This window comes from Osmerus eperlanus, chromosome 12, assembly GCF_963692335.1.
Source record: "Osmerus eperlanus chromosome 12, fOsmEpe2.1, whole genome shotgun sequence".
NCBI lineage: Eukaryota > Metazoa > Chordata > Actinopteri > Osmeriformes > Osmeridae > Osmerus > Osmerus eperlanus.
This window is the reverse complement of record NC_085029.1, coordinates 10,784,171-10,795,727: the sequence shown is the minus strand read 5'-3', so window position 1 is coordinate 10,795,727 and position 11,557 is coordinate 10,784,171. Positions and strand designations below refer to the sequence as shown.

Here is an 11,557-nt window from a genome sequence, read left to right as displayed (position 1 = left end):
GTTTTGAATTTTAAAAGGCATTGAATACTTAATATTGAAATTTAAACAACAGCGAATTCACATATGAATATATATTTAATCCGAAAAAATCCGATTGCATCATCCGGGATACCAAGAATAGGTAGAGACAGGGAAATCACGCACCAATGAAAGCTCGCTTGGATCATGATAAATTAGAATGTTGATTTTGGCTTTGGTCCAAATGGTATCTTTCTCAGTTAAATGGCTCTGGGTAGAGCAATCGAGCCCTTCTCGAGCAATCGAGAAGAGAAAACACATGGTGACTACCAGGGAAAACAACCATGCTTCGGTGAGTCCGATGTGATCAAATCTTGCATTTTTCGGCTCGAATTTGATAGGCTCGATTTTTTTTTACTCGATTTTTTTGTGCTCGAAATTTTTAAGATCAACATTTTGTGGAATTTTTAATTTCCGAGCCTTGAATTTTTTTTTTATTGAAATATATATTCATATGTGAATTCGGTGTTGTTTAAATTTCAATATCAAGTATTCAATGCCTTAACATTCAAAACATGTCACTGATTTGCTTCCATATTCACGTTACCACTTTGACAAGGGCAACCGTCTCATTGCCCCTGATTAAACACATCGGTTTTGTGCTCCCCCCCGGCAGCACACTTGTCAGTCCACTCTATCTTAAATTTGAGATTTTCGGAATCAATTTTTCGCTTTTTGTCGGGTTTGGAGCACGCCATGATTTTCGCTAAGGAAGAAACGGGTACCGTTAGCAAAACGATTAGCCTGCGTTGTTGCGAATGATATGACACACAAGCGGCGTGACCCACAGAGGTTTCGGCCAACGTTGCGTGAGTGACTTGTCATGGTGGTTACAGTTATTAAAGCTCCTGATTGATTGGACCTTTGGATTGGACACGAAAGATAGAAACCACATCTAGTAGGAAAAATATATAGGCGCAAAATCACGCACCAACGAAAACTCGCTTGGATCATGACTAAATTAGATGGTTGAATTTGACTTCGGTCCAAATTGTATCTTGTCTGGGTCCGTATGCGGACCGGAGTCTGCCTATTGAGTACCCCCGGCCTATTGAGTACCCCAGATCTATGATATACAGCACATTCATTTATGATACAGTATAATCATCTCTGGTTTATGGGCAGGGAGGTGTAATTCTCTATTAATTATAGGGACATTGGACTGGGGCAGTTTGGATGCGGCAACCAAGGGATTTTAAGGATCTTCATACACAAACAGATGTTAAATGAGATGGAAAGCTCCCTCAGTTGTAGGCAAAACCGTGGTCGTCGCCGGTTGGAAACCGCTTATTTTTACATCAAGCATTCAGGCTGAAAGAACAACAATAGCGGCCACAATAGCTAGCTTTTTATAGCTGTGGTCCTCCACCTCCCATCCAGAACCTCCTCCTCACTGCCCCTGCCTGGGAGCTGGCTCCCCTCACACCAGCTGAGTGACAGGCTTGGATTGCCTTTTGCTAATGTCCAGCATCAATCAGAGGATCTTAATGGGACATGTTCTCCCTGGTGTAAGTGAAAACACCCTGGAGAAAGGCTGGCACCTGATTCCACCCGAGCAACGCACGCTGACACACACACACACACACACACACACAAACGCACGCGCAACTACACCCAACAGATGTTCCGAAATACCAAATACCACATAAAAAAACAACCCAGATGTAGGCTAGGAGCCACTTGGTGAGTGTGAAGAGACTTAGTGCCGTATGCAGAGCCCAGACTAACCTTCACAGCAGGCTGGACAGCAGCTTCCAGCTCTCTTTAGGAAGGTTCGACGAATATGGAAGCCCGTCTGTCGCATCAACAGAAATCACACCAAGGTTTTAGTGATTACAGACTGTGTACGTGTGTGTGTTTTTGTGAGCGTGGGAGGATGTGTGGGAGGGTGTGTTTATGCCGGGGAAACACAGCGTGAAGGAAGGTGCTGGATAGAACCCAGCCTGCAGCAGAAATCAGACAGAGAGGAGTGGAGAGAAAGGAGAAGAGGATAGGAGAGAGAAGAGGCACGAGATTTAAATGAAGAGAAAAGAAAGAGGGAGGAGAAAGGGAGGAGCTGATGAACAGGTGAGTGGAGCTGAGATGACAGGGGGAGGGTGCACAGAGAGGAGGAGGAGTGCTGAGAAGACCGGGGTGGAGAGAAGAAGAAAGTGAGAAGGGAGAGGAGAGGAGAAGAGGACTTTGCATCCACATCGCTGAGTCACCCTGAGAGGAGCAGAGAAAGCGGCAAGCGACAGATGACATAAGACGAGGCAATCTCACATTTCTGACACGCTCACACAGACGCACGCACACTCTCTCATTCTACACCAATACACATGCTCATGCAGTGCATTCAAAGGGACCAGCAAACACTCATAAACTCACTCTGTCTCTCTCCCTCCCTACCGCACACTCGCTCTTCCCCTCTCTCTCTCTCTCTCTCTCTCTCTCTCTCTCTCTCTCTCTCTCTCTCTCACACACTCCTTTTTTCTCTCTCTCTCTCTCTCTCCCCCCCCCTCTCCCTCTCTTTAACACACACACAGACACACACAGAGCTTCTCTCTTCTCTGAGAAGAGAGCTTGCCAGAACCAGATCCAGATGAAAACAAGCGCTTTCAGGAGGACGCCAAGCAGCCAGGGTACACACACTCACAAACAGAAAAACGCACTCGCACTCTGGACTCAAACCCACACCTACTTACGGCTTACAGACAGGCACACGCATACTCATATTTTGTCAAAGCAAGAACAGGAGAGGGGCGGCCAGCTGGAATACACGGCACATTTCGTAAAGGGCTGATCTCCTTTTTTTTCTACACTGCCAAGAACCTTTGGATAGACCTCCAGACGGATCACTCCCTGTGACACACGCGCCCCGTGTGACAGACACAGGCTCCGGGCTGGAATATCTGAGGGAGCGGAGCCTGAACCGAGACCAGAGTCTTTGTGCTACTTTCTGACTCAATATCTCCATCCTGCCAGTCAAGAACAAGAGAACGGTGAGAGGATCTGATTGGTGGAGACGGCGGGAGGCGAAGCGAGAAGAGAGAAACCTCGAAGCGGATAAAAAAAGGAGTGAGAACTGACAGCTGAGCTGACACATCTAACCTGCCACCCCTGACCTCTGGCTCTGAGACCCAACCGAGGCTGCCTGGGATGCCATGCACAACACACAGCGCTGTATAGTCTCTCTCTCTCTCTTAATCTCTCTCTCTCTCATACACTCCTCTTCTAGTGCTATGATGAGGAGAGACCGTCTGCTCCTGGCTGCGACCCTCAGCACCATATTCATTGCTGACCTCTACTTCATCCTCCTCCCCAAGCTTCGACACAGACAACCCCACCCGGGGGACCCCAGCTGCTTCTGCAGCCCAGGAAACGTCTCCCTCCCTGGGCACGCCGGCATCATTGCTCCCTGGCTTTCCAACTGGACTTCCACATCGCCCCTGGACGAGGAGCCCAGTGAGAGAAGCTCTAAGTTGGGTAGGCTGTTTGCTCACCCCCTGTATGAGCCCCAGGGCCCGGGGGTGCTGGGGCCAGAGGAGTGGCTGCTTCAGCAGGAGGAGCTGCTGGAGTACTACAGGAGGAAGGTGTCACGCTGGGAACGGTGAGCTGCTCCACAACCACACTGCTTTCACGGCCCTTCTCATCTTTCATTTGTGTTTTGGAAAAACACAAACTACTGTAGATCATTTACCCTTTGCAAACAATTTTCATGAATGATCACAACTTTTTTTTTTTTATCAAAGCTCACGAGGGATGGTTTTTGTAAAGTGTTAAAAAATAAAATAAGATGCAGGAAAGGACTTGGATCAGAACTCGCATTTAAGCCAGAATACGACATGTGCCAAGGAGGGGTGTGTTTGTTGGTTTGGATGAGGAGATGACACGTGTTGCAGTGTGCTGTGGTGGAGAGGCTGGGTCGCTGACATTACGGCTGTGGATCCCTGCCTCGCACACACCCCTCAAACATAAGCACATGTAAACAATGTCAAACATTTGCTCTAGGGGCGGGATGTCATTTGAACATGAAGCTTGTAAACGTTCTTTAGTCATTCAAGTTCATAGAGTGGGCTGGAGCTGAAACTTCCCAAACACATTGTTTCACAGCTCAATGTCTGGAACGCTGTCTTTATAAGGCAATCAAGACATTCAGACTGATCCAGTCTCCTCAGTCTGTCTGGAGCTGTTCTGACGTGTGTGACCTCACATCTCTCTATCCAAAGCAGTTCCAACCAAGAGATAGAGAGAATTAGACATGCACATACACACACACATTCCCCCCCACACACACACACCCACACACCCAGGTTGGGCTCCGCTGTTGGAAAAACAGAAGAAATATGAAGAGGAGATCTCTCCCCTGGCTGGGCTCTTTACTGACACAGAACAATGGCTGCCCCAGGGCCTCAGAGATTCAGGCTACGGCCTGTTAACTCCCCAGTCACACTCTTAACAAGAAGTGTGTATGTGTCGTGTATCTGTTTTTCCCTGTGGGTCTGTCTTTCTAAATAGTTGTTTGTCAGTGTGTGCACTGTGTGTGTTTGTGTGTACTAGATGCAGTACTGTCTACTGTAGTAGTTGTGTCTGCGTAGGCTGCGCAAGTTTAGACGAGGGGCTTAGTAAGACGTCCCGTTTCACAAGACGGATTAAGGCGTAACACAGGATATGAGTAGCCTGGCCCCACCCCCTCTCTCGAAGGCCCGCCGGCCAGCTCCACATCTCTCCTCGTCCGCCTCTCAGGTCTGTTCTCTTCTCTCTGTGGTCTGCGGATCTGGTCTGTGGCGAGGTGATTGGTCCATCTCATCAGCCAGCTGTCTCACACAATGCCAGGAAGACTCTGTATCCAGCAACCAGCCCCAAACTACCGTGCTCCTCATACAGTACCTGACCACTGTAATCAGACCACTGCTTCTACAGTACCTGACCACTGTAATCAGGCTTGAGGGGACGTGAGGGGAAGAGCTTCCCTCTGTGGTCAGGGCTCCAAGGTGCTCCAGCAGCACTGCATCCCTGTCAGCACCATTGGGGTGGGATTGTTTGTTTGGGTTTCCTGTGTGAATCCTGATAACGTTTTAAATGTAGGATTGGAGAGCGGATGTGTGTGTTTAAATATACCTTGGTCAATAGAGTAGAGGAGAACAGAAAAGAGAGGAGATGCCAGTAAAGTATTACACTTTGCAAGGTAGGAAAGGGGTATGTGGTATATGTCTGGAACACTGCCACTTCAAATAATAAACCAGAAAATAAGAAGCCCTTTCTCTATTCCTCATTCTGACATTTCTGTTGTGAAATCATCTGATGAATATCTGAGAGGAGGAGAGATGACATCACCATACAACCTCCAGGACACAAGGCACTTTACGCCTTAACTCACCAATTTTTTCTCTCATTCCCTTCCTTCTCTCCCTCCACATCAGTCACATGCAGTTCTACAGAGAGGTGGCAGCAGCCGCCAACTTCACCATTCTCGAACAAAAGGTGACCTTTGACCCCAAGGCCAGCTGGTTGAAGTTCCACCTGGGCATCAGTCGCCATGCCCTGTACCGCCGGCACGACCCCTGGCACAACCCCAGCCGCGACCCCGCGGATCCTAGCCATGACCCCACTGTTCCCCGTCTGCTACAGGACATGCAAGCCCACACCATCATCAACGCAGGTACGAACACTTCACGTTGTTATAATCACTTACATCTGGACCTCAGATCAGCTGTGAGTGCTGTGTACCTTCACATGACTGGTGTATCCACCCACCACCTACTACACACACACATTTACCATAAGCACATCAACCAAAGCCTCATCATTCAAAGCCTCATCATTGTCCAGTCATTGAAGTTGATGAACAAAACGCTGTTGTCCCTCTTATCATTTTTGGGGTGGGGTTTTTTTTCTTCCACAGACTACACTCAAGACGAAAAGGCCCTCAAAGGAGCGTGTGACTGTTCCCAAGGTGAGGCTCATTCAGAGCAGTCCTGTGTGTGCCTGCATACCTGGCCCGCTTCCCTGCCGTGTTGTCCTCGGGGGTGTTGTGTGTCCTGCTGGCCGGGGCAGCTGGGGTGCTAGCTCATGTTATCTGTGTCAGGGATTGTTGCGACGGGGAGACAGGAGCGAGAGTGCCAGAGAGTCAGTTAACACTGCTGACACTTCTCCATAACTGCTGCTTTTGTCTGCCCCCCTCCAGCCCCACCACCATTTTGTTTTGTCTCTCTCCCTTTTGTTTCTCTCCTTCCTGTGTCTTTTGTCTTTTTCTCCCCCTCCTCTCTCCACCTTTCCTCCCCCTCCTCCTCCTCTCTGGAGGTATTGTCAAAGACAAACACAGCGTTGCTCATCTGGCACCAAATCACACAAATTACCGTGATTGCAATTTCTCAGTCTGAGTCTCCATGTCAGCTGGAGCCAGACAGGAGAGCAGATGGATGTAGGTTCAAAGGCAGCCTCTCCTCTCTCTGTGTTTTATCTCCTCCACCAGAACAGAGAAGACAGTGGAGGTAGATCCCAGAACTAAAACCCAGCAGAGCAACCTTCCCACTCAGATTTCCAGGCTACACAAATATCTTCACACTTCTGGTGTGTGATTCCACAGACAGTTGGACGTCCACACGCAAACACACACGGCACAATCATACCAGGCACACACTCAAACGCACACGGACACGTAAATACACATACACAAACACACACAGGCGCACCATCACTCAAAGGCAGCAATCTGGTCAAAGCCTGCATTCCAGGGGTTCTAGCTCTCTCTCCACACACACTGCGACCACAGCAGCCACACTGCCAACAGGAACGACAAAACTGAAAAACTATTTTATACTTTTCTTTTTATAGTTTTCTTTTTGCTTCATGAAAGACCCAAAAGCTACAAATGTGCTCCAAACTCTCCAATAAAACACAGCAGTGAACTGAAAGATGACAACGACTCAAAGAACTTGAAGAGTCAAAGGAGATTGATTGGCAGGGGAGGAATGGTGGTCTGAGTGTGTGTGTGTGTGTGTGTGCGCACATGCATGACAGCCAGGCTGAGGTTGAGGAATCACTTGTCTTAGCTTGGTGTTCCCTGGGTCTCTGGTTGGTTCCAGCTCAGAACCTTTCATTATCTTATCTGGGACAGGTCCTGAGGCGACAGGAGAAAATATCACCCTATCCACAACAAACATCAGAGATTTAAAAGGCAATATACTGTATGTTGGTCAGATTACACAGCATCTAGATTTTGCTCTGGTTCTGTCCCTGAGGGTGCAGGTGGAATGTTTATTCAGAAGGAGCTTTAAGGAATGGTTTAACTCTGTGTTCATGTCGCTCATTTGTTTACTTTTCTGTTGTCTCTCAGTGGTCAAGCCAAGTGGTCACCACCTCAAGCTGACCCTGAAGATGCAGAACTTTGGCAAAGCCATGTACAAACCCATGAGGTGAGCTCTTCCAGCTATTGGTGTTGATGAAGAATTCCTCTTTTCTGAGTGGAACTAATCCACAGCTGTCTTCATATTCGGTCTTTAATACTTGCTCTACTCACTCAGTCTAATAATTCTGTCTGTCTGCCTGTCTGTCTGTCTGCATGTATGTCTGCATGTGTGTGTCTCCATGCAGGCAGCAGAGGAACCAGGAGACTCCTGAGGATGTCTTCTACTTTGTCGATCTCCAGAGACACAACGCAGAGATTGCAGCCTTCCACCTTGACAGGTACATATGGACACACACACACACACCTTGTAACACAGCTTTACAAGAAAGCCACCAAGTGAGAAAGGTTTGCATATCTGAAAGAATCTGACAAAAGCCTATTGAAGTATAGACTTCAAGTAAGAAGATATGCATTTATACTCATACCTGAAATGATTCCCTGTTGTATCTAGTTACCCTTTAGCAGAGCTGAAAGCCTGTAATAGGTATTCTCTGCAGTGGGGAACAGGAGACGTCAGTCAGTGATAAACACATTTCCAAACTGAGCCTCCCCCAACACGTTTCTCAAGCACCTCCAAACAGGCCATTATAATTACTGTTGTCCATAAAGCAGACTTGTACACATACATGTACATACACACACACGTACACACCCTGTCTCCTGTTTGTGGCACGTTAGCTTAAGTGAGTCATCAGTTTGCGGCCTCATTATAGTTCCAGTGTTCAACTTCAGAATCCCACACAAGCATGAGTCAGAATAGCTGCTAACCACTTTGTGACACAAACAACCTACCTTCCACTACCTTTGGAAGTAGTTTCTAGTCTTTTGGACGTCCATCTCTGGTTCATTTGTGTTTGTGTACAGCCTCTGTGTGTGTGTGTGTGTGTGTGTGTGTGTGTGTGTGTGTGTGTGTGTGTTCTGTCAAATACCTTATCATTATTAGTCTGCATCAGCAGGTGGGATTTTCCAGGACTTCAATAACACTCATTCTGCTTACAGATGACAGTGGTTCTGGGGCTGAGATAAGACCCACAGGGAGATAAATACTTTCACATCAGCACCTGGCAAATTACACAGAGCAGAGAGTTAGATGTTCTTCATAGATAAAACTCAGCTAACTTGATTTAATTGCCTGTTTGTGTAAGTGCTGAGGTGGGAGATTTGAGTGTCCCGATTGTTGAAGTTGAGTTCATGCGAGTTTGTTTTTTATCCCAAAGTTGGAGCTAAATGTCTGGGAACCATGTTCAAGCAGCATGACTGAGGAAACAGACCTGTTTCATATGGGGCTTGTTACATGCTTTTATCTGGGATTTGATCTTATCTTGGCTCCGAGTGTTGCAGTGGTTCCAGATAAAATGGGAATTTATAACTCGTCCATTTATGTTTTGTGATTCGTCCTGTCTTGTAGAATCCTTGACTTCCGGCGTGTTCCGCCGGTGGTGGGCCGGCTGGTGAACTTGACGGGGGAGGTTCTGCTCACCACACACAACGAGGACCTGCGCAACGTGTTCTTCACATCGCCAGGTAAACTTCATCCGCCACCTTGACAACCCTGAAATTGTTATTGAAAGGTTTCACTCATTTATTTATATATATATATATATATATATATATATATATATATATATATATATATATACCTGTGTTCTGCTTTCCAACAGCGAACAACACTTGTTTCTTCGCCAAGTGTCTGTACATGTGTAAGACAGAGTATGCTGTGTGTGGGGGTCCGGACCTGCTGGAGGGCTCCATGTCTGCCTACCTCCCCAGTCTTAGTCTGGCCCCCCGGGTCTCCATCTCTAACCCCTGGTCACGCTCCTACACCTACACTGGCCATCAGGAGTGAGAATCCGCGCGCGCACACACTCACACATCTTACCCTATACCTTCAAAGGAGAAGAGAAGTCAGACTCCAGAACTCCAGTAGCTGCAACATTGTAACTCAAATGTGTGTGTGTCTATCTACCAGGTGGGAGGTAAACACGTTGTACTGTGATTCAATCAAGAAGATTCCTCCCTACAACTCAGGCAGCAGACTCCTCAACATCATAGACATGGCCATCTTTGACTTCCTCACAGGTACCCACTGCTCCACCAATCACAATCCAGTTTTCCAATGTAACGTTAACCTATGGCCATGGTTACTCTTCTGTAATCATGCTCTCTACAGGTAACATGGACAGGCATCACTACGAGATCTTCACTGGGTTTGGAGACGGATTTCTTCTCCACCTGGACAACGCCAGGGGGTGGGTGATGGTCCTGTGCAACTTGTATTGCCGTTAAATGATGATGTGTTTGTTTTCCTTGTGATGACATCCCATCCTGGGTTTCAGGTTTGGGAAGCACTCCCATGATGAGATGACCATCCTGGCCCCACTGTCTCAGTGCTGCATGTGAGTACCAGAGGATATACCAGCTGACTTTGATCCGGTGACGCACTCAGCCGTGTCAGTCAAACATGACTCGTCTTGGTTCATGTCTTGTTTTATCTCTCTTCCTCATCTATCCCTACGTCTCTTCCCTCTTCCTCCCCAACCTCCTCCCATCTCTGCCTTCTCCCTCCACTGTCTGCCACCCTCACCAACCTCTCGCCAACCCCCCCCTCTCCTTCCAACGCCTTCCTCGCCCCTCGCCTCTCTGTGGCTCCAACCCCCGCTCGTCCTCTCCCTCGCCCCCCTCTCCCCGCCAGTATAAAGCGTTCCACGGCGCTGCGGCTCCAGCTGCTCTCCCGGGAGCGCTACAGGCTGAGTGACGTCATGAGAGAGTCCCTGCAGGGAGACCCCGTCAGCCCAGTCCTGACGGAGCCACACCTCCTGGCGTTGGACCGCCGGCTGCAGCACGTCCTCACGGCCGTCCACAGATGTGTCCGCAGGCTGGGGGAGGGGCCGGTGGTCGTCGATGACCTCACCGCTGGCTCTTCCTCCACAAACACTTGGGCGATGGCGCACAGACAGCCAGCCAGACATGCCACCAAGGGCAGCTAACCTAAGACGCCAGGGAGTTCCAACTACCTGAGATCCACCACCCGGTGGGGAGACTGATGTTCCTGATGATGGACACATTGAAGGGTGTGGAGGACACGGAGGATTCCACCTTGTGAAGACGGTTTACCACAGCGGCATGTCAAAGATGGCGGGTGGACAGTGAAGAAATGAAAAGGAAGAAAAGCAGGAGGCAGACTAAAGAGAATGAGATGCTGTGTTGGACCATCTTCAGAAGCTTTGAAGGGGGACTGTCCTAAAGAACCTCTGAAATATGTTTGACATAAATGATGTTTTACACATTCTATAAAGGTGTGGTTTGTGTGATCATGAATGAATAGTCAAGAGCCAGCTTTACTCTACTGACTATGAACATGAAAAGTGCCTGGGGTGTGCCCGTCGCCTACACCGTATGAGAGGACGAGGCCTTACCGCCTGTTTCTCCCATTAATCAGCCGCGCACTGAGCCTCTGTTTCTGCCTGGCAGCAGGCAGGCGTCTTTAGGCCTAAGCCTTCAAAGCTGGGTTTCATAACACAATTCTCTCAGACGTCACGTAACTACTGCACACTCTGGGTGCAGAATATCATGCACACATTACCCCAAGGCTTTGTTTGAACTTGTCTGAAACCATGGTTTTGTCTTCAAACAATGTTCTTTTGTATTTCAGAGCACACCGTGGTCTATTTGGGTCTTTCTCACTGTTGTGCTGACTTATGCATCCTGTTTTTGATAGTCAGGTCAAAAAAAACTATTAAACTATTATTTTTTTATAGGTCTTGCATCTTGTACCAGACTGTGTCTATGTCTGTCTCGTGGGCAGTCAGGCTATAGGGAAGCACCAGGGGGTTAGGGTTACTAGGTGTCAGAGAGCAAAACAACCCTCTGCCCCCAAAACACAACACTGAGGTTTCTGCAGTGTCTGATTTTACACAAGTGGATGCAAGGGCCAGATCTCAGCTAGAAATATGAAGCTGATGGGGAAATATTCAAACAGCTACATTGCCACAATCCTCCAGTAACACATCTAGACTCATTGGAATGACTTGGAATGAACGTTTCAATAGCAACAGAACTTGTAATTGACCTTAAAGCAGATGTTTTATGAATCCCTCATCTACATCATATGAGATCCAATACTTAAGAAGATAGGGAAAGGCAAACAGT

General features: G+C 47.9%; 1 protein-coding gene across 4 annotated transcripts; it reads left to right on the top strand.

Moving 5' to 3' along the window:
- The first annotated feature begins 174 nt into the window (after positions 1 to 174).
- Positions 175 to 11,064, top strand: fam20a (FAM20A golgi associated secretory pathway pseudokinase). 4 transcript variants are annotated; one of them, XM_062475160.1, is made up of 12 exons: positions 175 to 310; positions 3,236 to 3,607; positions 5,421 to 5,659; positions 5,903 to 5,953; positions 7,337 to 7,415; positions 7,594 to 7,686; positions 8,817 to 8,932; positions 9,070 to 9,250; positions 9,378 to 9,487; positions 9,579 to 9,657; positions 9,745 to 9,804; positions 10,101 to 11,064. In XM_062475160.1, the coding sequence occupies exons 1-12, from the start codon at positions 303 to 305 to the stop codon at positions 10,393 to 10,395; spliced, it is 1,683 nt and encodes a 560-aa protein (XP_062331144.1). In that variant the 5' UTR covers positions 175 to 302; the 3' UTR covers positions 10,396 to 11,064. The 4 variants fall into 4 exon arrangements, with proteins under 4 accessions (XP_062331144.1, XP_062331143.1, XP_062331142.1 ...); XM_062475159.1 differs by lacking the exon at positions 175 to 310 and adding an exon at positions 1,953 to 2,085; XM_062475158.1 differs by lacking the exon at positions 175 to 310 and adding an exon at positions 2,139 to 2,639 and having other exon boundaries at positions 2,827 to 3,607.
- The last annotated feature ends 493 nt before the right edge of the window (positions 11,065 to 11,557 follow it).